This window comes from Dendroctonus ponderosae, unplaced genomic scaffold (genome assembly GCF_020466585.1).
Source record: "Dendroctonus ponderosae isolate FM_Combo_2020 unplaced genomic scaffold, Dpon_F_20191213v2 Dpon_F_20191213_5, whole genome shotgun sequence".
NCBI lineage: Eukaryota > Metazoa > Arthropoda > Insecta > Coleoptera > Curculionidae > Dendroctonus > Dendroctonus ponderosae.
Window position 1 is genome coordinate 6441305 of NW_026018715.1, and position 24797 is coordinate 6466101.

The 24797-nt window shown below is 33.1% G+C and overlaps 5 protein-coding genes across 8 annotated transcripts; 2 read left to right on the forward strand and 3 right to left on the reverse strand.

Moving 5' to 3' along the window:
* The first annotated feature begins 630 nt into the window (after positions 1–630).
* On the forward strand, positions 631–3309 carry LOC125504667 (paramyosin-like). Its single transcript, XM_048667035.1, has 5 exons — positions 631–793; positions 857–1050; positions 2242–2370; positions 2572–2715; positions 2845–3309. Exons 1-5 carry the CDS (start codon positions 770–772, stop codon positions 3017–3019), a joined length of 666 nt encoding a protein of 221 aa, XP_048522992.1. The 5' UTR covers positions 631–769; the 3' UTR covers positions 3020–3309.
* Positions 3300–10510, reverse strand: LOC109539640 (zinc finger protein 585A). 3 transcript variants are annotated; one of them, XM_048667029.1, is made up of 17 exons: positions 10311–10510; positions 8673–8744; positions 7703–7823; positions 7521–7651; positions 6470–6795; positions 6287–6413; positions 5982–6127; positions 5561–5773; positions 5354–5498; positions 5088–5290; positions 4841–5022; positions 4590–4776; positions 4329–4534; positions 4112–4273; positions 3863–4050; positions 3670–3798; positions 3300–3427 (listed from the first exon to the last, which is right to left on the reverse strand). In XM_048667029.1, exons 3-17 carry the CDS (start codon positions 7812–7814, stop codon positions 3389–3391), a joined length of 2496 nt encoding a protein of 831 aa, XP_048522986.1. In that variant the 5' UTR covers positions 7815–7823; positions 8673–8744; positions 10311–10510; the 3' UTR covers positions 3300–3388. The 3 variants fall into 3 exon arrangements, with proteins under 3 accessions (XP_048522986.1, XP_048522984.1, XP_048522985.1); XM_048667027.1 differs by having other exon boundaries at positions 8673–8751; XM_048667028.1 differs by lacking the exon at positions 8673–8744.
* A 354-nt stretch (positions 10511–10864) lies between these two features.
* On the forward strand, positions 10865–24604 carry LOC109539614 (TBC1 domain family member 9). Its single transcript, XM_019907477.2, has 21 exons — positions 10865–11208; positions 11770–11936; positions 13461–13625; positions 13707–13803; positions 13871–13975; positions 14028–14186; positions 14234–14290; positions 14649–14853; positions 14908–15125; positions 15187–15446; positions 15727–15835; positions 15896–16017; positions 16252–16434; positions 16495–16674; positions 16733–16830; positions 16890–17075; positions 17372–17560; positions 17613–17917; positions 23202–23436; positions 23494–23649; positions 23718–24604. Exons 1-21 carry the CDS (start codon positions 11165–11167, stop codon positions 23931–23933), a joined length of 3456 nt encoding a protein of 1151 aa, XP_019763036.2. The 5' UTR covers positions 10865–11164; the 3' UTR covers positions 23934–24604.
* On the reverse strand, positions 17941–19355 carry LOC125504669. Its single transcript, XM_048667039.1, has 3 exons — positions 19163–19355; positions 18192–18441; positions 17941–18133 (listed from the first exon to the last, which is right to left on the reverse strand). The coding sequence occupies exons 1-3, from the start codon at positions 19270–19272 to the stop codon at positions 17981–17983; spliced, it is 513 nt and encodes a 170-aa protein (XP_048522996.1). The 5' UTR covers positions 19273–19355; the 3' UTR covers positions 17941–17980.
* LOC125504668 lies at positions 20344–21469 on the reverse strand. 2 transcript variants are annotated; one of them, XM_048667037.1, is made up of 4 exons: positions 21190–21469; positions 20894–21109; positions 20662–20836; positions 20344–20606 (listed from the first exon to the last, which is right to left on the reverse strand). In XM_048667037.1, exons 1-4 carry the CDS (start codon positions 21306–21308, stop codon positions 20508–20510), a joined length of 609 nt encoding a protein of 202 aa, XP_048522994.1. In that variant the 5' UTR covers positions 21309–21469; the 3' UTR covers positions 20344–20507. The 2 variants fall into 2 exon arrangements, with proteins under 2 accessions (XP_048522994.1, XP_048522993.1); XM_048667036.1 differs by having other exon boundaries at positions 20894–21130; positions 21190–21467.
* Positions 24605–24797: the final 193 nt, after the last annotated feature.

Here is a 24797-nt window from a genome sequence, read left to right on the forward strand (position 1 = left end):
TCAATAAAGCGAGACTTGAAAACCGCTTTGAATATTTGGCTCATGTTTTAAGTACCGGTTGAGCTCTAAAGCTCTATCTGTCGGATACAACCTTAAAGTAAGTACGTTTTCACATGAATTTGCAAAAATTCAAAAATAACGCGGGTCATTTAAGTCGTATTGTCGAGTGGGTTAAGTTGAAAAGTTCTAGTTCTAATTGCGGAATAGAGCCTTAAATTGCGCACGTGTTCATATGAAACATGATCTTCGGACTGTTTCTAGTTTTCGCATGGTGTGAGAGAATGAGGCAATTAAATAACATTTAATAATTAAATTGAAGAAATGTTATCTAAGAAAGCGATTCTCATGCATATGAAAACAAAACTTCATGCGATGTTTATACTAATTATTGATTACACACTTACGAGCTATTAGACTTTTTATAAAACGTGTATTTTGTTACATAATGCTGAGTTAAGCACTAATATGCGTAGCTGCTCACTGCATGCGTGTGTCGTTCTGAATGCCGCATTTGAAAGACGTTTAAAATCGAACTGCGCTGGTTCGCGTCATGTGTTGAACACATACGTACGAAACATCACATTCAATGTAATCTCCCTGTATATTTGTACAATTCGGATTGACTTCGACAATTGACATGTAAATTAAAACTTAAAACTTTGTTATTGTAACGACATTTTCTGTTAATTCTGTTCGTAAATCGGGATTTATTCATAAGTTTAATAGTTTTGTTGTTTATTTCGGTATTCTGTCTTATCAAGTGGGTAACATGATTGAAGAACATAAGGAGGAGGTATAAAACATGTTTTAATATTTTTTACTTGCTTATTTAAACCTTGCAATCCCAACAATACAGATCTTGCAAAGTATGAATGGGGATACCGCTATAATAGTTCAATTGCTCAAAGAAATACAGGAAAAGGAAAATATAAATAACGAACTGACCCAAAAAATTGATCAAGTGACCCTGGAGGAGGCACGAAAGAAAACGTACTTGCGTCGATGCGAAGAACAGTCTAGAGACGGCACTCAGCGTATTAACGATGCGATGTAAATATTTTTTGCAATTTTTGTCTATTTTACCCTTCAGGATACATAAACAAATGTTTCAACTGTTTTGAGCCAAGCAGGCATACATTCATGCATTTAACACCAGTAATAAAGTCATGGTACTTTAAGTTAACGTAAGTTCAGCAAATATTTATGTCTGATACAGTCATCATTCAAGAAAATAAAATGCTTGCTAAAATATGTTAGTAACCGAAAAGTAATGCGATTATCTTGAAAATGTTTTAAACGCAATTTTAAGGGGCAAAGCTTTGCAATGAGATTAGACATAGTTTAGTTTTATTATTATTTTGAACGGAGGATCGTCTAGTTTACTTTAATGAGATCTTAATTTCGGTTGCCACAATCACAAGAATATTTAAATTAAATTAATAATTTGCCTTCTTAAATCTATTTGAGGCAAAATGTACTCTGACGAGTTATGGGATTCTTATCTTAGACAGTAGATTCATAAATAAATTAGAATACTTAAAATTCAAAAACATTCGATGAGGAGGAACAGGTTGTTCTAACTGTATTTATTAGGAATTTAGAAATTTTACCCGGGTGTTCGACTTTGCTATGTGTTAAAAGTTTAGATAAGGTGGGGTATGTGCATCCGCACTTTCAAAAGTACAGTTTTTTACAAAGTTTGTGAGTCAAGATCGGATAAAACAACTTTGGTCTACCTACCCAAAATTTTCCACGTTTTTTTCTGCAAGACTCTTGGATGACTGAACTTTTCTATAATGCAAAAGTGCAAAAAGGTTTATGAAACTTAAACAAATTCGATTTCTCATAATAAAAACAAGATTGAATCATAGATAAGAAATGCAACATAAGCTGAGAATCCCGTCAATATCTTTAGGTTTTCTTATCAATTTTTCGCTCATGGGATCTATTAACATTTTATGGGACTACATATCTTAGTCTTAGGCCGTAGATCCATAAATAAATTAATGTGTGTTTAAAATATTTTAAGCGAGCAAAAGGGATAAATCATGAGTGGCTGATTATTGGCAAAAACTGCATAAGCAGGAGTTTCATACTTATAATTCTTTGTACTTCGAAATTTCACCTCAGCAATTGGGAGGACCATTTTCCTATTATTGATTATGAATTATATCGATAAGATATAATCAGGTTGCAATAATCTTTAAGCTGAGCCTTCGCCATTGTGTCTTCACATTTCAGAAAAGTCGCTTTAAAGATGGAGAAAGTAGTTCTTTCTAATTGTAATAAACTAATTGATGCAAAGCAGGCGATTAATAACTCAGCTAATGATATTAACAACATACAGCAACAAATTGCAGATGCAAATCAGTAAGTAACCCAAATATATTGTATTTAAATTGTTCTTTAATTAATTCATATATTCTACTACATCATTTATTGTCCTGTAATACATTGGCTCCAAAGTGTTCATCTAATTATAAATCTCGTCAAGATTAAATGACGTTCACAAAATTTCATCATCAGATCATTTTAAATCATCTTTTTCTTAACTCTGATTCGGTTTCACAGAAAATGCAACCAGGCAAAGGATTTTATTGAATCTTTACGTGCTAATAATGCTTCATTAATGAGTAAACTTGAAGAACTTGAGCAGCAGCTAGCATTAGGGATTTCCAACTATAATGCACTGGAAGAGCAATATAGTAAAATAGAGTAAGTTCATTTTCAGGCAAACTTCACACTTTTGAATAATTAAGTTAAATGCTAGCTTTTAATTTGCACAGTGGCTAAATTTGATTGTAAATGAGTGTTGAAGAAAATGGACATAATTAAATGTTTCAGTCTTAAGAAAGATGAGCAAGAACTAGAGGAAAATAGAAAAACTATTGCTCATGCAGACTCACTAATAAAGAACTTAGAAGATATGATCAAACAACAAGAAGCTCAACTGCAGCAGAAAGTAAAAGAATGTGCTTCAGTAACAGCTTTGTTTGACGACATTCTAAGCACTTCTTAATAGTTCAAGTATGTAAGTATTTAGTAATTTGATGAACAGTAGGTGCGTGAGAACAACTTCCTAGTTTGTGTTGCTAGAAATCATTTAATAATAATGGCATGTTCTACATAGAAATTTAATCGCAAATATGCTTGTTTGGCATATTTATCTGATTTATCTAATCAATTAGTAGTATTATATGCAATTGTTATCTTTCACATATGCAATTGTTATCTTTCAATCGTAATAATTACATGAGAAATTATTCGATGCTATGTGTTTGTGTAAATAAAAATAATTATTGATTTAAATATTTATTTTACGACGTCGTCTTGAGTATTTTATTTAACAACTCGCCTTCAATTTTTGCTAACGTCTTTCTCACGACAATCACATTTCGGTGCAACATTTAAAAACGTAAAATATCTCCTGAAATAGTTTTACATAATATAATATATGTCTATAAAATATGCAGGCATATATGGCCGCTCAATTTCAAAACATGCGACAAGTTAGGATTCCATTCCGCAATTATATAATGTAATAAGCATTTGTTTAATTAAGCACATTTAAATACTGAATGTCATAAAAAAATATAGCCATTAATCACGATGGAATTCACACGAAGAGTATTGATTTTAGCAGTCTTTAACTACAGTAAGAATCCTTACAGTTGTGTCTTTAATAGGAGCCACCATTTCATAGCTGACATTGCTTTCAGCAAAGATATGGTCGTATTTATATGCGATGCTTTCCTGTTCGCTATCTCTTTTTAGATCACTTTTTTCTAGGGATATATTCTAGAAATGAAGAAAATATAATATTTTTGACTTCAAAGCTCTGGAGCATTTAGGCTTGATTTACCTTTTTTTCATCAGAGGTCTTAAAGTGGGTCATTCGATGTTTTTTCATGGCAGATATCGTGATAAACCCTTTTTTACACTCTGGACAATTATGGGGCCTCTCGCCAGTATGAATCATTTCATGTCCCTTTAAAGTACTGGAATTCGTGAACGATTTCGAACAGTATTTACATGTCCACTTTTTAATGCCTGTTAATACCAAAAATGAATAAATAAAAAAATACATTTGATCGGGCGTATTTCAATCTACCTAAATGTATGTTGAGGTGCGTTTTACGATGTATCCAAGTTTTGAATCCTTTAGCACATATGTGGCACACATAAGGTCTCTCATTTGTATGCACCCTTATATGATTATCCAGTCGTTGCTTGTCCTTAAATACTTTCGGACAGTGACAACACACAAATTCACCTGAAAGTGGAAAAATTAATTTAAAGGTTTACACATAAATATTTAGGCCAGTTACCTTTTTCGTTCCGCAACTGTGCAGATTTTCCCCAAGTGGCAAACATGTTTTTATTCCAGCCGGGCGCATCATGATTCTTTAAATGAAGTTTGAAGTTCTCTTCTCTTACAAATTGCGATGGGCATTTATCACATACAAATAATTCATGCCCCATTTCTTCAACGTGTCTTTTGAATTCTTCTTCGGTTGCAAATGATTCATAACACCTGAAATGAAATGTTAAAAAACAAACTTATACAGGCTATTTTTGCAATGGCATACTTTTTGCAAACAAAGTTATGTCCCTTGTGTTTCGCTCGATGTAAAGCGATGGCGTATTTATGAAATATCCTCAGTTCTCTACCACACGATTCACAGAAGAAATTCTTTTTTGTTGACTTGCTTTGCACTGGTACTCCTTCGTGGAATTTGAGAATGTGTAATCGGAGGTTTCTCTTTGTTGTATAGCCTAGTTTCAAAGTATTTAGCTTAATATCCGCACAATTAAATGCTTGTAAGTGGATAAAACTTACTTTGTCCGCATGTATCACATAGAAATCGCAAATCGTTATGAGCAACCGCTCTATGTCTATTTATATTATGAGGGTTGGAGAACTCTTTGGGACAATCCGGACATTTATATTTCTGATTTTCCTCTTGCGGATTTAGATGTTTTTTTCTTCGGTGTTCATACACAGCTTTTCTGTTTTTAAACCTAAACAATCAATTGAAAATAGACAAATATTATCAAATAAACTAGGTAAATTATAAAGAACATACTGTTCTCCACATACTGCACATTTAGTGTTATGCTCCTCCGATTTATAATGTGCATGAAGTTCGGCTGCACTCTTGAAACCAATTAAACACAATCTGCAGCATTTCAGACGGCCATGTTTAACAATTATGTGGTATAAAGCACTGAAGTGGCTGGCAAACTGTGTTTTACAAAGAATACAGTCTGATTCCGTTGAATGAACCAACTGAAAAAAACCAACGTATTAAATAATAAAATATTTAATAGAAACTACTGTGTTAGGCAATACCTTTAAATGTGCCTCAATCCCCTCGTAGTGATCAAATGCAACGTTTTCACATTTATTACAATTATAGTTAAAGTAACATGGACTCGTCTTACCAGAAGGACGTTTCATGGAACTTCCCATGTGCGGTTTATAGTCAAAGTCTTCCCTGTTTTTAATTAATAAAAGACGTCGATAATTAAATCATAACTTTGGTTAATTGGTAAATACCTTTGGTCAGAATCCAAATCGGAGTCATGGAAGTCTTTTTCACAAATGCTTTCATTACATTCCGACTTTAGTTCTATTAACTCCTCATTTTTCGAACATGTATGGCAATGTTCAATTAATTCCCTTGTGTTCTTATTGTGATATTCACATTTCAAGCATATGCAATTCTGCCAGTCGAGACAATGTTTCGATTGTAAATGTTTATTCAAATATCTACAATGATTCAGGAATGAAAAAAGTATAACACTAAGCTAATGTTTTTTGAACTATTACAACTAGAATAATAATAATAAGTACTTTTTGTAAAGTACAAAGTAAAAAAATGTATATATATTCAAAGCCCGGAAAAAAGTGTAAAAAAATGTAAATGTTTTCCATCATGGCTTTGATCAAAATTTCTCGAAGCTAGTAGGTATCTTACCTAATTTGCTTCAGACACAAAGGACATACATCTGGTAAATCTAAAACTTCCTTTATATCGGAAGCATTTTCATTTTCTGTGTCTATGTTGTTATCTGGTAAATTTTCTTTACTTTTCCTAACGTATTTTCTCTTGGGTGAAATGTTCTAAAATAGGATCACAATTTTAAAATCTATTTATCGCTCATAGTCAAGAACATATTTAAAAAAACGACATGAAAACTAAACAACAAGCAATGGAACCAGAAAATACAATTATCTCGAAGAAAAATTCTATTAAACTATCAACATTTAGTGAATACTAACCTTCCTTCTGGTGCGTTTCCGAGATTTAATGTTAAATTTTAGTGTTTCTGGTGTTGGGTTTACCAAAATTTTTAATTTCTCTGATAAAGGAATGTCATCATCAGAAGATTCACTACGATAATATATGCTGAAACATTACTTTTCGTAACTAAACAATCAAGTGAACCGAATGTATTTGTTTACCTAGACATGCAATCAACATTCTCGTCTTGTTCGTTTTTATTTCCTTTTTGGTCTCCATTATCACGCTCGATTTTAAGAATATTTGTGTCGTCTAGGATCTTTTTGTTACTCAATGCATTTCTCAATATAGCAGTTTTCTTCACATTGTAATCCACCCAATTAAAATCACATTGTGCATTCAGTTTCTGAATCTGATTTGCTGCTTCTTCCATTATCGTGTAATGGAATTGCGCCATTTTAATAAAGCTGTTAACTTTTCCTAATTTAATAGAACAATTTGTACATATCATCATCATTTGCATAGACTCGTTAGAATCGGAACCGATCTACAATTTGCATATAACAATTTTATTAGTAATAGTTGTGTATTCAAAAAGATAATTTGCCAATATTTAGAAAATATATTATATTTGTCGAATGACGTAATTTATGAAAAACGACACAGACAGTGGACAAATTTCTTAAGCTTTTTAGAAAAATCAGAGAATAATAAAAACAAAATTCAGTTAAATATGGCAAATAAGTAATAATATTTTATTGGTTACATATTTTTTGTTAGCAACAAATTTATTTCAAATTTCCCTTTCGCACTAATAAACTTATATGGGTCTTCTAAAAATACTGAATCCCTCAGGAATTTAGCAAGGCCCTATTTTTAGGGCCTTGCCAAATATCAAGTCGAAATGAAAGAAAAAACTCTAGAAAACTGAATGAAAAAAAAAACATTTTGAATTTTTTCTTGGAACTTTTTCACAAGCGATCCATATAAGTTATTCTTAAAAAATGAGCATTCCAAGCAATCGATTTTATCAGCGCATTGGAGAAAAGCATTTCAGACAAAAACTCTAGAAGCGCGAATAATAAACAACAAAACAATACAAATTTAAAAAAATGTTTAACACTGAATCAAGGTTTACTGTAAATGTGATCTTTGATATATTTTAAGAATTACGTAATTCATTCATCAATATCAAAATAGTGATAACTCGAACTCAAAGCCTTCAAAAGCTCCACTTATAAAAACCAACTGCAAATGGATTTAGTTAAATACCTTAATGTTCGCAATTTCTTCATACAGTTGTAAACTATTTGCATCTCCAATACATGTATCCTTCATGTAATTGACATTTTTGGTATTCAAGCATGTCCAGCAAATCTGATCCATTTCAAGTATCGATTTTTCTGAATAAACGGGAGTATAAATAAATGGCAAATAGCTATAGATGATTTTACCCTCTATGTCATGGTCTAGGCGAGCAGATGACTCGGTTTTTGAGTCACAGTATTCTTCACTATTGAATGTTGTGCCGCCATTTCCTTCAAATTTTATTTCACTTGCGTCCATTTTACGCCCCTAACAAAATTAATTTTATTAGTAATATTGAATTAAAATATGTTAGTAACAGATATATTTTAATTCTTTCGAAACAAATACTAGAAGTGTTTTATATGCCGTGTTTAGGACTTTTCTGGCTTAATTAATCCAAAGTTGGTTGTAAGGAAACAAAATAAAACTTTCGGTATTCAAACATTGCTCGAGTAAAGAACATGTTTTACAACTGCTATAAATCTACCGTGGCCATTCGTCCTTAAAGAATTACATTCCATATTTTAAATATGTATTCATTTTCCATATTTTAAAAAATTTCTATTTTTCTCTCAGTGCCTTTGTTTTCGAGATGCAGAGCCAAAATTGTAATAAATTTTTCTCTTTTTACCAATTTCGTAGGTATCGTATGGGCCTTTCCGTCCAACTTATAAACCACTGAAAAAAACTAGCATGTTCACAGCAAATACTGAAGCGTTAATGAATTACAACTACACAAAAACAGTTCCCTTGCTTTATTGCTCTAAAATTAACCGTTTTTGAGGAAAATGCCATGTTTTAACAAAAACAAACATTTTCAAAATAATTCATAATTAAAAAAATAAGTAGTAATATGTAAAAAGATATAACATGTACAACCTTGAAATTTCGCTAAAATTGTCAATTATTTTACTACATATTTTTGTTTATTACAAAGGGACTTTCTCTTCATAAAAAGCTGATTTTTTCGAACATAGTTAACTTTAGAGCAATAAACCTCGAGATTCGTTTTGTGCAGAATTCAGCAAAAATGCTAGTTTTTCAGTTTTAAAATTTAAAACAGCATGAAAACACGCACGCGATACCTTAAAATCTCCACTACTGCTACTAACTTACAAAAAATAGCAATACTGGTAATATGTGTACAAAAACTCAATCCTGTAGTTCAAGCGGTTCCTGATATAATGGCTGAAAACTTAAAATAAATTAAATTTTAACGCACAGACGTAAAAAGTTCGATTTTTCTTAATGAGCAATCTATTTTTTTTCCGTTGCCAAACTTATTTGGGTCCACATTGTATACCCGTTTCACAATGCTGAATTTTTTCGACATCATCAGAGCCTCATCAGAAACATATGAGTCGATTATTAAATCAGTATTTAAATTACTGCAGACAAAATATCTACTGAAGACTTGAAGAATGCAGCATTTGTGAACATGAAATACAATTTCGAGTGTTTTTTGCTGAAACTGAATCTGCTGAAATTTTATCAAATTACTTACTTACAAATAATAATAATAATAATAATAATGAAGATAAAGACATAAGTAATAAATGTAAACAATTTGAAATTTAAGTAAAGTGGTTACACAATTTTTGAGTGAATAAAGGCTAACTAAAATTACCAAATTTACTGCAAACAAACTACTGGAAATAGGTTTTAAGGCACATGTTTAGTTCAATCTTTTTAAATTTTAGTCGTTCGTTGACGGTTCGTGCGGTCATTCTAAACTATTTTATAAGCATGCAAACGTCGAACGTAAAAATCTTGTGACCAGTTCTTACAGCCACCATAGACAGTGTTTCCCAATTATTTCAGATTCTCGGATCATATTTTCTATGTTTAAACAAATTCTGGATTATTAAAACGATTCTAAAGATTGAAGGTGACTATATACGCAGCTGCTACTTCAGTTACGGAATTTAGTCTCATTTTGAATCTGTTTGGTTTCAGTCTGTTGTCATCTTTGAACATAAATTAATAATTTAAATATGAAAGAATGGTTTTAAGAAAATTTACTATTTTGATAATAGGAACTTGTCAAACTCAGAGAAATTGAATCAGAACTTAAGACAAAAATAAATTGCAGAATTGTCTGACACAAGTATCATTCGGAAGTAGGTAACAGTTTTCAACGTTTTTTAACTTAATCGCAAGTAAATGGTCTAGATATTGAGATTTATGTTTTGTATCGAAAGAAATGGCCGAGGAAATATTAAATTTTATAATATTGTCCGTTTCAAGTATCTAATATGAAGACGAATTTAAATTTTCTAATAAATTAATGAGCGATGGGAAAATCTGAAGATATACAAAATGGGTAAAGATATTTAACCATTTGGTTGAATTTACGTTGCGCTGCCCTGAAGAATTGCAGCGATTGGAAAAATTGATTGTTGATTCGTCTTTTTGCCCTCCTTTTCATTGCAATACAATTCCCATCTCAACAAATGGTAAGTTTGTATTTGTCATATTTCAATAATGTCCTTTAGTTTTTACGAGAAAACCATTTTATACAGCATGCTATTTAAGTGATAGTGAATAAGGGGCAATAGTTATCACAAGCACTTGGTGTTTGTACCCTAACGTTTAATCATTGAGTACATTGTTGCTGTTTGCTTTTATCATCTAGTATAACTCTCAGCATTGCACCAATCGCTAATATGATAAGTTTATGAAAACTATTCACCCCTTGGCATAAATACATAAAATATAAGCAGATTTAGCCAATAAGTTCAAAGACAGACTTACTTGGGCCAAAGTGTACTGATGTGGAATATGTATGTACAATATTAACGGTTATAGTTTCACCAAACACTTAGAAAGGGAAAGAATTTTTAAGTAAAACATATTATATAAAGTGCACGAAATAATAAAGAAACTAAGGAATTATTGTTAAAAGCCTACACAACAAACAACATCAACATATAACTGACGTCTGTCACTGTCAGTAATCAGTATGGGCTGCCTAAGCTTCGTACACCCTTCCAAATTATAGATGACTATTTAATAAAAGTAATGTCTTATAAAATCAAATATTTTGTACATATAGATTGACTTAAAATCAACAAAGACCTGGTGTGCGAATTTTTTAGTTTGCAAATTGCCGTAGTAGCAGCAGCTGTTAAATATAAAATTATAATATAGTTATATTTAACAAAATTTACCCTACCAATTTCGGGCGTTTGTCCCTTTCTACTGCAAGGGATTGATTATGGCTTTGCCTTGTTCCACTCATTTACCACCATTCTTCAAATTTCATATGTAGATGTCTGTATGTCAATTAATAAACAGCTGATTTTTACTAAAAGACAATACAGTTTTGACATTTATTGCAATTTGTTATCAAAACACAGTGTTTAGCTGTTTTCGTTTAGATAAAACCATTTTATTTCTTTATTCCTTCGTTCCTTATTCTAATGTTGATATCGGTGTTACTCTATTGTATTAAACAGTAAAGGAACAATCCATATTACTTTTCTATTTGTGAAATTCGTGTGCTTATTGAAGCAATGTTTTGTGATAGAGAAACAGTTTGTTTGAAGAGTTGATAAAAGTATTTTTTTTACATCGAGCTTGAATAAGCCGATTTCCTGTTCTTCAACATGTTTGTGAAGCCCGAAGAAGTCCTCATTGCCAATGCGTTCTGGTGAGGAAGGCGATTTTCAAATAATTTAAATTCAATAATCAAAAAGGCCCTATGTAAACAGTTGATCAAGGCATAAAATTCAATTTTAAGTCTAGAATGGTGGAACAAGTTTGTTTTTATATATCTAAATGGGAAGTTTCACTTACAACAGTTTACTATTAAGCAAATAATATATTGAAATTTCTGAATTGTGTAGGTACATAAGTCCAAATGCACTATCAATATTTTTTATTATCAAGAGGAAAGCTATTTAGCTCCCGTAACGTAGATAAAAGTGTCGGCAACATGTGTTACGAAGCGTAGGTGCCTATCGCAAATAGTTCTCTAGACTAGAGAGTTCAAAAACTGTAGATAGACTCTTTAAATCTAAGATATCTAATCAAAATAAGCATATTAAAGATTCAATCAGTATTAATGGATCAGCATATCTAGATCAATTAAAATTCTTATTAGAATGAAAGTAATGACAAATATTATTTAAATAAACAAAGTAAACAGATAACAGTTGTTGTTTAACCGCTTGTTTGTTGGATGTAATTATACTAGATTTACTGTCTATAGGGAAACGGAAGAGACTTCCATATACTTTGTCCTTCAGCATAGAAAAGGCCATGGTAGCGTTAAAGGCCTTTCATCCCTTTTGGTTGGGACTATGGATAGTATTTTCGATACTAAGCCAGCCCCATACAGGATTTTACACCAAACACCTAATTCAGAAGTGTATTATCGTAAGAAAAAATATAACAATTATTGCTTTATTACAATAGACCCATATCAATTTCTTATCTGTAATAGATAATAGCCTATTGTATTTCCTCTGGAAATATTATATTTAGATACCTATAAAACGCTTTTTAAACTGCACTATACAAGGTGATCATCATTGGGAGTTAATAGCAAGGAACCAGCTGTTAATTAGCTTTTTATAGGACTTTGGAATTGGATGCCTTCTGATCGCTAAAAGCGATTTTGTTTTCGTTTCAAGCGTTATCTAGTCTAATTGTTTTTCTGCCGATGGGTGCTTTTGCAAAAATTGACTTCTTCAGACAAAGTTTCTCCACGGTGGATAATGAGACAATGCAGCATTTTCTGAATGTTTGTCATGTTCCCAGTCGATCAAAAAAAAAACGGTTTTTTTATTTCAACACCAAAAGCTTAAATATAGGCCTCATATTTCATAATGGTTTTTTAATTTTTCGCTAATATCGGATGCAGTGATAACATTTCCGTTTGTAGAAATGTGTTCATAGACCGGGTGGCATGAATAAAGGATTGTTTGAAAGTAAACTTCACTCTAATTGAAAGTCTGCCAGACTCCCTGAATTCAGTGGCAGTTTTAGTCAGGGTAGCTTTTAGTGCAACCCTTTATAATGAATTTTGATCTCAAGTCGTTTCGCTTCAACAAGAGCTCTAAATTTTGAAAATCAGTCCAGCAGGAAAAAAATTATCACTGCAACACCACAAAGTTGTTGTTTTTTGGTCACGCTGTAAATAAAAGTAATGTACAGCAGACATACAACAGCTTTGAGATATCTAGTCTGTCTTTATGTTTCTGGTGTTTTAATAATAAAAAAACGACCTTCTGTTCAATTTTCTCCACCCTGTAGAAATTTTATCTGAAGTACTATTTTTTTTTTAAATACACACTGACCGAAAAAAGAACTGCACTAGATAAGGCTTCAAACAGCAATTAGAAGAGATCCAGTTCTAAAGTCGGCGGTCCAAATTTGACGACGGAACCTTTTTCTGTTGAGCGGTTTCGATCTTCAATTAAGTAATAAAAAAGTCGGTTTTTTTGGTTCCATACAGGGCTTAACATCCTGAGGACAAGGGAAAACTGCCAATTTGGAATTACTTCGGTGTTTTAGCGATTTTCTAAAGTATTTTAGTTTGTCATCAAAATACCCTTTTAGGTTTCAAGTCGAATAAAGCTTATGAGGTGCAATAGCATTATTGAAAACTCCTTGAATCGAGTCAATTTCTTCAAACCAGAGTTTTTGAAAATCTCATACACACATTATGTAGTACTGTTTTCCTTTGGTTTCTTGTGTCCATACGCTTTTTTCTTGGTATCAACTCAAAGCCGAAAAAAAATATAAATTTTATAAAAAGAGAAATAAGAATAATTGTCCAATGTTAAATTAAATTAAGAAAATTTAAATACGAGCGACAATTTATAGAACAATATTCTTCACATTTGAAATCACAAAATCCAATAATAGCTCGATCATCAACAAAGATACAATTTTTAGTAATAGCTCGTGGTATGACGAAATATGAGATTCTAAAAGATTGGGAATGGCTATTTGAAAATGTTTGTGAAACGTTGCACTCATTTGATAATGAAGACGACATCACTGACTTTGTGAATTGTAAAATTGAAGCTGTAATCGCAGTCAACCAAGAGGAAGTCGAAGGTACGAAGAAAATTAGCGAAGATTTATTATAATTAGAAACTTTAGCGTGCAATATTTTAAGTTGAATTTTAATTTGTTTAGATGAAGACTCCAATGCCTTCAAAGTAACTTCTGATAAATTTCAACGGTTGTTTGGATTACCTAAAGATGAAAAACTTGTGAATTATTATTCATGTAGGTGAGTTTTTCTGATCATGTTTTGTTTATTAGTCTTTAATCTTGCTTTTTTCTCAAATTGATTGTAGTTATTGGAAAGGAAAATTACCTAGGCAAGGGTGGATGTACTTGTCAATAAATTACTGTTGTTTTTATGCATTTATTTTGGGAACAGACACAAAAGTTTGTATAAGGTAATTTATCACCGCATTTTTTTCATTTATTTATTCCGATTTTATTTTATAGGTGGTCAGAGGTGACTGAACTTAACAAAAAGAACAGCATGCTCTTTCCAGACAGTATAAGAATTGTTACAAGAGAAAAAGAGTACCATTTTAGTATGTTTCTCACAAAAAACGAGACGTACACTCTGATGGAACAACTGGTAGATTTGGCAGTAAAAAGGTAGTTTGTGAGTTAAAAAAAATGTATCTAATCGGATGTATTTACAGACTCATTGATGATAAGAAAAGCTATCGGGAGGACAAGGAACTTTTAAATAAGTTAAGGTGAGTTTGACTTAGAACACTCGTTTTAAGACACATCGCTTAATTTACTAAAATTATTTAAATTTCCTTTAGTTATTTATTTAATTATTAAGCAGCATTATTTTTGGTCTACATTTTGAATATCTTTCAAGATCTGTATTTAGTCTTTATACCCCATCTTCTATTTAAATCTCTATTTATTTCTTATAGAAATATTGGAATGTTTTTACTCTCGGACTATCTACAAATAAGACTTAATTTGGTTCATTCGCACAAAAAGCAAATTTTAATGAATGAAAGTGACGATAATTAGATAATATTAAACAGAGCATGTAACTCACCATTTGTGCATATTAAAAAAGCTGTTTAACTTTTATAGCAAAAACGTCCCTAAAAAAGCCTCATTTCTGAAAAGAGACTTAGATGCACGAGCTCAGTCGGAAGCGTACAGAATGTTGTTCAGACTTCCATCTACAGAGAAGTTAGATGGTTCTATCGACTGTACATTAATGACCCCTTTCAACCGAAAACATGTTTCTGGGAGACTATTTTTGTCGCAAAACTACATCTGCTTTGAAAGTAAAGTAAGTAGACTAGTTTTACCATGAATGGGGTTCTTAATGTTTATAATTATTTAGGTGAAAGCCCAAGTTAGCGTTGTTATTCCTCTGAGAGATGTTATTGTCGCAGAAAAAATAGAAACTAACACATCAAATCAGTCGCTGGAAAAGGCAATTATTGTTACTATGGGAAATTCCTTAAATAGAACCAATTTTATTTTTGCCCAAATTTTGGATCGTGATTTCGTCGTTGTTAAATTATCGGAGTTACTGGCCAGAACACAGGAAATGCAAGTGTAAGTAACCGGAAGACGTAAATGAATCTATAAAATATATAAAAAATTCTGATTGCTTCAGATTTAATGGGGATAGGGCAAGCGATCCTCTAATAGATACGGAACCTGTTTGGAAGCCGCAGAAAGCCCTTATGACGATGTTTCCCTTAAGCCCGATACCTGAGGTGAGCAAACGACAGCAGCTAAAGGCCAAAGAATGGGAAGAACACTTTAATACATTTGGAAGAGGCGTTTCTATGTATAGAACGACAGATGTTGCAAAGCTGGTTTTAGGTGGTATTCCAGATCATCTAAGAATGGAAATTTGGATGTCTTTTTCTGGTAAATAGTTGCAGTTTTCAAATAACTAATCTTCCTAATAAAATAACAGCTTTAATGAATAAAACACGCATGTGTGTATGAACTGTTTATTCTACTCTGTCCAGTCCGAGCCGCGGCGTCCGTTAGATCTGGACGGGACATAAGACTTTTAATGGTTGATCTTTTAATAATATAGCTGCATATCAACTAAACATTTATGTTTTGTTTTAAAACAACACCACTATTATCAGAGATTCTATTATTCAGAGATCTACTAATCTCTGCTATTATCATCTTATAGGGGCGTTAAATGTTAAAGCAGCACATCCTGGGTATTACCGGTCCCTTGTAGATAAAGCCCTACAGAAACAGTCAACGGCAAATGATGAGATTGAAAGGGATCTTCACAGGTATTTTAGTGAAATTTTTGTGTAAAATTGACTGAATTCTTATACTTGATTCTATTACAGATCTCTCCCTGAGCATCCAGCATTTCAGAGTGAAATCGGCATAGACGCTTTAAGAAGAGTTCTATGCGCGTATGCTTTACACAATCCTAGTATAGGATATTGCCAGGCTATGAATATTGTTGGTAAGTTTATTTGTTCGTCTTGTGAATATTTGTATTTATTTAATTATTTATGAATCTATGCAGCACTTTTTTTTTCATATTAAATTGCAATTGTTTAAGTTTTCTTAAAACGTTAAGACTTTAAACCCCAACAAATCTTGTAAACATTTGTAAATTATTTGCAATCAATTGTACCTAAGTATGTGAGTTTTCGATTATTAACCATAGATGACCGATTATAAATTTTGATTTCAGCTTCGGTGCTTTTAATTTATTGCAAGGAGGAAGAGGCGTTTTGGCTCTTGGTCACTTTGTGTGAAAATTTACTGCCAGACTATTACAACCAAAGAGTAGTTGGTGCTGTTGTGGATCAAGGAATTTTAGACGAGCTTACCTTAGAATACTTGCCTAATTTACATGATAGATTGCTGCAGTTGGGTAAAAACTATCAGCGTTAATAGTCAATTTGAAAGTTTATTTTTATTTTAATGTTTCTAGGTATGATGAATATGATATCTCTTTCCTGGTTCTTAACAATATTTCTGTGCGTAATGCCCTATGAGTCCGCTGTGAACGTCATGGACTGTTTTTTCTACGATGGTGCTAAAGTGATTTTCCAAGTGGCATTAACGTTGTTGGAGTGGAATCAAGACAAACTTCTACAGTGTAAAGATGAAGGTGAAATATTAATTGTTTAACTGGTTTCTAGAATTTATGAAGTATTTTTTCGAAATAGGTGAAGCAATGCAGCTTTTATCCGAGTATTTGATGGGAATTTTTAACGATGAAGGCCGAGGTGCCATTAGAAATAAGAGCTATGACGAACAAAAACGGGTGAGTGGAAATGAGTAAATAATTAATTTGTCTACGAGCGATATTGTTTAAATTTCCAGACGGTTTCAATCCAAGTGTTAATTTACGAAGCGTACAGACGATATGGCTGTTTGAGCACGGGCCAAATAGAACGATTGAGACTCAAACATAGACTGCGGGTAGTGCAAGAGTTGGAAGATACTTGCGAACGAAATGTTTTAAGATGTGTGATTGGAGATGGTTATTTTACGAAACCAGAGTTACAGGTAAATATAGCAGTTACATTTGCAGGTCGAGTTAATATTCAGCCTGCCAGTTTTGTGGCCTAGAAATATCTTTTTTTTCTGCTTCGTTACATATAAAATTTAAAAGACTCGGAGATCTCGGTCATATCGGAGAACCAACAATGGCGCAAAATGCCATGATTGTTGATGAAGTTCTAATTAACACTGTATTTTAAATCTAAATTTTGGTAAATGTTGCTAAATCATAAATACAGCGATTTAAAAAGTGTAGTTAACCACTTTTTTCTGTGAAAAACCCACAATTGTCTGTTTTATAGGAATTACTTGGTCTAGTCAGAGAAGAGATTATCAGTCAAAAAAAGCATATCCCAGATAAGCACGATCCCAGCTTACAACCGTATGAAGCTTATAAAATAGACTTCGATTATTTTAAAATTCTCTTCGCCGCGCTATCACCATGGGGAAAAGGTGAAACGGCGGAGTCGTTAGCTGCAAGAATATTCAATGTAAGTGTTTTACCCCGCTCTTAAGCCAGCCACTAAATTTTTCAATATACAGTTAATGGATAGTAACAGAGATGGCTATTTAAATTTCCGAGAGTTGGCTGGAGCTCTTGGACTGACTTCTACAGCGGATGCCATACAAAGACTGAAATTGCTCTACACTATTCATTTGCCGCCCTTACTGTGCATGTCGGACATTGAGTCTCCGGAAAAGAATGAATCCGGGGCAGAAATCGCTTCTGAAGCGACTGATTTTTTTAGCACAGCGGAGAAGAATCTTGAAAAGAGTATCGATTCGCTCAATATATTGGAAGATCGGTCACCTGGTACTCCTACAAGTAGCAACTGCTTCCAATGGCAGTAAGTATGAAAATTACAATTAATACAAATGTTACTTGTGTTGTATTTAGATGAATCAATTTATCAGCTTAAATGACCATCCGGGTTCCAATCACCTTCTGGAACCGGAGGGTCACATTTATCTCTTAACGATTTTTTCGCAATTTTCTTTTGGCTGCCATTTGCGCCTTTGCACGTGACCATTGACGCCTTCATCGGTGTTATTGGCTCAGATATCTAAAAATGTCCAAAACAATAATCAGCATGGGGTTCTTATCCTAGCTTGTACACTTGCCTTGATTTTTGATGCTGGTGGGCATTTTTGTATCCACTTCGGATGGTTCATTTTCTGACATTCTCGCGCTTCTGCCTCAATTTCACAGCGCGTTTTTTCGCGAAAATTCATTCCAGCGGTACAAGTCTTGTGATTGTATGGCATCATCATACTTGTTTTGATAGTAGGATAGTTGCAAGCATTCAGTTCTGGGATTTTTGGCTTCCAAATCTCGAATATCGATGGTTCGCACGTTTTTTGCACAGTGTATCTGCAATGTTGGACGTTTCATGGGGTTACATATCATGCATTTTGATCGCTTGCGTTATTCAAAATAGTCAAGTAAACGGGTATGGTTTTGTCTAGGAAGTGCTTATTTAAAATGCTTTAAAAGAATAACAATGTTTCAACAATTTTCATTGTGAAAACATAAAGTTTTCCAGTTATTGTAATACCTACTTAGAAAATTTAATGGTGTCGTGTATTTATACTGCGTAAAAACGAATTTGTTATCTGCTTATGGGTGAGCAAAACAATGATTTCTAGCGATCGTTTTTTATATATCGTTAACGAAGGGCATTCAACATTTCTTAAGTGAAAACAAATAGATATGTTTAATGAGAGAATCAGAGCGTGCGATTCCTGCAAAGTATCTAAATATGGATACTTGCAAAAATTTTGTTTTTAGTTGTTTCGCTATCAATCACTTCCGACCGATTTCGAATTTATTATTTCTCTCGATAGGATTTGAGCTTGGAAATAACAACCAAAACGCTGATGATGAGCAGTTACTGGTTCGAAACTATTCTTGTGATCCTTGCATGTTACACAGCTAAAAAAAGTGATTTTTGCCAAACATTTGTGGCTGAAAATACGTGAAACTGTGGTATTGTAAAATATCGTATGTTGTTCAGGCAGAATATTAGGAGCTACAATAATGTAATAAAAAAAATAATTTACTCTAGTTTTACAATTGTTTACGAAGTTCTTACTTTGGCGTTGGTTTGGCAGGTTCTTTGTCGCAGCAGTTCGCACGCTTTTTAAAGATATTAAACGATAGATTTCTCGTAAGTGAAGGGTTTGACGATAATGGTTTGAGCATAATTTAAGTTTTTTAATGAGGTGACAATGATTTGGAATAGATGTGAAAGTGACGTGAATTTAAATGTGGCATTAATGGTTAACAATGCTATATAAGCGGGTATTTTTAGTGCTGTTTTTTTCCGAGTTGTTCAGGGGCGGATCCAGCTTTCAATTCAGGGGGGTCATGTAGTTGAAAATCAGTCTTTTGCTGTCTATGAAATTAGAAAAATTTTCGTTATGACGCTGCTTTTCTCGAAGTTTCTCAAGACCTATTTGAGCCACAGAATTCGTTTTGGCATCGTTGGATAGAGAATTGAAAATTCGATCCAGCCATCACAACATGAGTGATGAAATTCGAGCAGTTTTGACCCAGAAAGCGAAATTTGAATATCAGACACTTAGGTGCACGATTTTATGTTTTCCGTCCCGTTTTTGCTCATTTCTCGGAAGTAAAATGAGCAAGTGCGCTTATTTTTACATCATTCCAGAGAGAAATAAATGGCCTTTCTAGAAAGCGAAGCATCGATAAGGAAATAGTGGCAGTTTTCTCAAAAAAGTTCTGATTTCAAGAAGTTTTAGATTTGCCTGTTTTTTTTTGAGTTGCAAAACCGACTCAAACATGGCGCTGCATTTTTAGAAGTTTCTCAAGCTCCATTTGAGCCACAGAATTCACAGTCATAACAACTTCGGTGAGGAAATTCGAGTAGTTTTGACCCAGAAAGCGAAATTTGTAGCAAGTTATGCGAAAATTTCATGTTTTCCGTCCCGTTGTTGCTCATTTCTCGGAAGCAAAATGAGCAAGAATGACGAAGAAGAAATTATTTTTACATCATTCGGGAGAGAACTAAATGGCCTTTTTAGAAAGAGAACAATCGATAAGGAAATGTTGGCAGTTTTCAGGACGAAATCGGTCCGTTAAATAGTCCAGAATTGCATCCTTATTCTCAATATTTTTTGACTAGCTCACAGTTTTGACTAGTCAGCAAGTAAATAGTTTTTCACGCGATTGCAGAACCCTTTTAAACAGGCGGCCCTTAATTGAAAACCTTCAAAAACATATGCTTAAAACTTCCAGAAAGAAACACTTTGCTTACTATCACACCAGGTTTGTCTCTATTTAACTTAAGAACTAATTTACTGAACTCCAACTGAAACTTCAGTAAAATTATCTAAGTCTTCAATAAAAATTCGTACATTTTTTCTAGTAATAAAGGAATATTCATTACACGAACAGTAGTAGGTATTTTAATATTTTCAACATTCTGGTTCGGTTTTTGGTCTTACAAAATGATGGGACTTGATTGGACAGCCTGGTAGATATTTTTTCTGTTCAGCATGTGCCATTGGGTATATCTGCAAACGTTTGGAAATATTTATAACATTGGAAAACATAATCTAGATATATTACTTTGCGAGATAGGGCAATATTAGGCCCAAGCTCTAAGCACTGGCTGGCATCTTTTTCTTTTATGAAGCACTTCTCAAATCTTCGGTACTCGCACGCGGATACTTTTAATTTGTCAATGATGCCTTGTCCGACATAAGGTTGGCACAAGTGTTCACAAGTGGCACTAATTAATTTTCTACCATAAAAAAATAGAAGTTTAACAGGAGACATCATTAGGCGATTGGTTACTTGCCTTGTTGGTTCTTTTTCTGGACATAATTCAGCCCCTTTTTCCCATGGTAGGCAACCGCGAGGAGGTAAATTCGGAGTCCCCTTTCGGCATTCTGGACTACAAGGAGTGACCTCTGGGCCTGTTTCGCGTTTGCCGGATTTTTCATTGGGTGGCTCGCAAACGTCCTCGATTGGTTGGGGACATTTTTTTGCATCTGGCTTTGGTGGACAACTACTCCTGGAAAATTTGCTATAATTTCTGAAAACCCACAAAATCCCCATTGGTTCATAGCTAGTTCCTCAAAACCAAACTCCCACCTCAATTGGTTCTTTGAAGTTCTTCCCAAAGTCTTTCTGTTGAATGCTCCAAGTTTCCAAGATTGAGGGAGCGTTATGGGAATCGGAGCTGGGGCTGAGACGAGTATTCTGGAAACCATTTTTTAAATGAAAAGTGTACTTAGTGAGAATGCTGATAGTGTTTTCGTGCACCAAGATCTTGTATTGTGGTACTGTGGGACTCATAATTGGAATTTTGATGCGATGATGAATGACATCTTTTAGTGAAATGTGGCAAAAATTGTTTTTTCCATACTGGTGGATTAATTGTTGACCTTTGCGAAATTAGGATACTTGATTGTTATTCTATCAATATAAGGGGCAATGAAGTTAATCTCGTTTGGACATTAATTGGCTAATTTTCATAAGGTTTTGGCTACCATTATGGCTATCATAATACTTGCCCTTCGTCGGTATATTGTTTTTTTGTGCCTAATTATCGTTTTTCTTAGTAAAACTTATATAGTGACTTTCGGAAGTAATTGTAACTTTATTTAAAATTCCGCTGTTTTTTGGGAAAGAGCTCGAACCAAACAATTTCTAGGTGCACATGTGACTTTTTTTGTTATTATTTCCTTCAAATTTCTGAAGTCCTGAAAAGGATCGATTTATTTCAGAAACTTTTTCTTCTTCTTCTACTTGTTGGAGATCTAGTTTTCCGAAAAACCCACCGCTGAATTTAGACATTACGTCTGGGACTCACTGTATTTCATTTCTGCAAATTGGGACAAACACGTGAAATTAAAATGTAAATGCGACATCAATACTAAGTTGCAAAAAGAGATAGATCATATGCAGAGTCCTGCAGTATTTCGTCAATATTTAGGGCTCGAGAATGGCGCATTTTGGGAAACATTACTTTATGACTGATAATCAAGTAATGATCGATTGATTTTCCCGAAAAAAACTATTTTAATTCACTCAGCAATTTAAGAAGTTCATTAGTCCAACATTTTGCTTGTGTGAATAATTTACGTTTTCATTGAAACGTTTCGTGGAAAAAATGATCGTTTTGCGAAAAATGCCTTTGGTGCCCAAGATCTTCAATGTTGGCATGCTAGTAATTAATTATAAAGTGGACTTTACTCTGAATATGCCATTAAAAAAGTTTAACCGCTTCTGAACTAATATTATTTTTATGTAATTTTGCTTCAGTAATTTCAAGCTTTTTAACTATACTGTTTGTTTCCATTCCTATTTCTTTATGTTCACCATGTCCTAAATGTACTAATTTCTGGCCGCTGCTTCTCATGAGCATAACATTTTTTGCTTTTCATGTTTTGTATTATTGTTTTTCTATTGCGATTAAATGGAATTTTGAGTTTAAAACGATTTAACTAGTAACTGTGAACAAGCAACAAGAATTCTACACAAGATATGAAAGAAATTTTGCAGATGCTAAAAGGTTTCGCGTGGCTATGATTCTATTGAATTAAACATTTTTTAGTCTAATATTTAAAAAAAAATTGTGTGCCATTGATTAAAAAAAAATTCACCCTTCAATTGCTTTACAAAAAGCTCTCTTGAGTTTTCGCGCCACGAATCATTTTCAAGCAAAATTAAATTGTGGTTAAAATCGTGTTAAGTTCCAATTGTGGGCGTAATAATTAATATTTGAAGTAAAATCCTCAGACCAACAGTTATTTTAATACAAACTTTTAAATTAATGTAAATAAAAATTAAATAGTTAAAATTATTTGCATGCGTTAAGATTTTAAATGAAATACCACTACGACTAACTTTGAATTTAAAAAACTGTTTTTTTGCTGTATTAAAATTGTTTTTACTGGATAATGATGCGCTGGTTCAACGTTCAAAACAATTTAAGTTGTGTAAAATATTTATTGGATTTTATAAGATCTAACATTCTGCAACGTTTTCTACTAAATACGAGGGTCGTTTGATAAGTCATTGACTTTTTGAATTAAATAATTTTTTTTGGCCAAAAAAACGTTTTATTTATTTAATTTAACAAGCAACAAATTTAATTATAGGAAAACATTAAATACCCAGCCTTCAGTGGACAATTCCATCGGAAGCCAAGTCAGTTTTGTAGAAGGATCCAGCTTAAAAGAATGGGAAAACAAAAGTTTAACCAGCCTGAGAAATCTGGTACAATCTAAGGATAGTAAAGCGGAAATGAAAGGCGTGCCGAGAATGTCTCAAACGCATTTCATTACTCTGTGGAAGACCGTGTATGATATTTTCCAAACAGAGCCGGAAGAATTGGTAAGTCGCTTACGACCTTAGTCTTATCCCTTGCTTATAGTAAATTAATGAATTTAGGATACTTACCACGCTATCGCAGATGTAGGCACGCTACTTTTAGAATTAGGCGATGTAGGAAAGCAGTTTTTTGTGGGCAGAGATGAAAGCGAGGATAGTCTTGCAACAGCGGCTGCAGCCGCTTGTGCTCAATCTCATGTTACAGATGAAGCTGAGGTAACTGTTCTGAGAAAGCTAGCATTGATGAATCTGCAGATGGTAAGAATTGTATTTTGTTTTTGCAGACTCCAGACAAAAATGGCAATCCATCTACACCGAGAACAGAAATTCAGTGGTACATCACAGTGGAACAATTCCTTGCCTCGATTCTAAACGCTCAGCCATTAGTAGACTATTTCTCGAAACGTTCTTCCATAAGTGATAATATAAAGCTGCTGAAAGGAAGGAAAATAAACAGGTACAATTCCATAGTGGAAGTGCCTGCTACTGTTAAAGTTTAAAAGCAAGAATTCGGTGACATATTCCCCGTTCCTGTCGCGGTAAGTACCTAATTATTGAAAATTCCAAGTTTCATTATTTGTATAATTTTTGCTAGTCAAATCGTTCAATTCTGGAGATTCGCTAAAATAAAGTCTAAAGCTAGTCTGATTTCCTTAAGAGAACTGACACGCTCAGTAGTGTTCAATGTTCTTTTGCGTCGAAAAATAAGGGATACTTTTTTTGAAATTCCTGGATAAAAAGGGAAGCTTTTACAGTAATCAGCAGTTTACGTGTTTATTGTAATTACTGTTAGTGATGATACACGAATATTTCTTTCACTAGAGCAAATATGTATATTTTTTAATAAGGCAACTATCCATTGTGCAATATGAAAGTGATTTAAAAATAAAATTAAGGAGCTACACGGCCGATGGTGATAAACCAAATTCTTCAACAATTGTTGACTTGTTGACAAGCTTGGAAGCAAGCCTTACACTATAGTAGAATTTCGTTTTGTTTGTGTGCAGTAAAGTCCATTAAAACTAACCCTCGAAAAGTCTAATATCACCATCAAGTACGATATGTATAAGTATTTTCTATTTTATAATTGATATGGAATATCTTTTTCTCTCATTGTAGGTCGTTTAATATGTTATTATATATTTGAGAATTAAATAAAATTAAAAAAATAGTTTGGCCCCACTTTAATTATGTTGGACAAACAAGGTAATAAAAAACGAATCAATTAAAAATCGTATAATAATACCAATCCATCCCAAAGTAAACAGCCAATATGAATAAATAGGAGAAGTATGAGACTTTGTTCAAATGAACAAGTAACATCGTGAGGTAGAAGCTCAGTTCTCTTATTTTATATATATTCA

Coding starts and splice junctions, on each gene's coding strand:
- LOC125504667 (XM_048667035.1), top strand. CDS start 770: ATGATTGAAGAACATAAGGAGGAG. Junction 1,051..2,241: donor CAGCGTATTAACGATGCGAT/GTAAATATTTTT, acceptor TTCACATTTCAG/AAAAGTCGCTTTAAAGATGG. Junction 2,716..2,844: donor GAGCAATATAGTAAAATAGA/GTAAGTTCATTT, acceptor TAAATGTTTCAG/TCTTAAGAAAGATGAGCAAG.
- LOC109539640 (XM_048667028.1), bottom strand. CDS start 7,814: ATGGACGCAAGTGAAATAAAATTTGAAGGAAATGGCGGCACAACATTC. Junction 6,796..7,520: donor AAGAAATTGCGAACATTAAG/GTATTTAACTAA, acceptor TGCAAATTGTAG/ATCGGTTCCGATTCTAACGA. Junction 5,023..5,087: donor TGTGCAGTATGTGGAGAACA/GTATGTTCTTTA, acceptor TTGATTGTTTAG/GTTTAAAAACAGAAAAGCTG.
- LOC109539614 (XM_019907477.2), top strand. CDS start 11,165: ATGTTTGTGAAGCCCGAAGAAGTCCTCATTGCCAATGCGTTCTG. Junction 23,437..23,493: donor AAACAGAGCCGGAAGAATTG/GTAAGTCGCTTA, acceptor TAATGAATTTAG/GATACTTACCACGCTATCGC. Junction 23,650..23,717: donor ATGTTACAGATGAAGCTGAG/GTAACTGTTCTG, acceptor TTGTTTTTGCAG/ACTCCAGACAAAAATGGCAA.
- LOC125504669 (XM_048667039.1), bottom strand. CDS start 19,272: ATGCTCAAACCATTATCGTCAAACCCTTCACTTACGAGAAATCTATCG. Junction 18,442..19,162: donor CCTGCCAAACCAACGCCAAA/GTAAGAACTTCG, acceptor CCAACATTGCAG/ATACACTGTGCAAAAAACGT. Junction 18,134..18,191: donor CACCAGCATCAAAAATCAAG/GCAAGTGTACAA, acceptor GGACATTTTTAG/ATATCTGAGCCAATAACACC.
- LOC125504668 (XM_048667036.1), bottom strand. CDS start 21,308: ATGGTTTCCAGAATACTCGTCTCAGCCCCAGCTCCGATTCCCATAACG. Junction 20,837..20,893: donor CCAGAAAAAGAACCAACAAG/GCAAGTAACCAA, acceptor TTTTTATGGTAG/AAAATTAATTAGTGCCACTT. Junction 20,607..20,661: donor ATATTGCCCTATCTCGCAAA/GTAATATATCTA, acceptor AAACGTTTGCAG/ATATACCCAATGGCACATGC.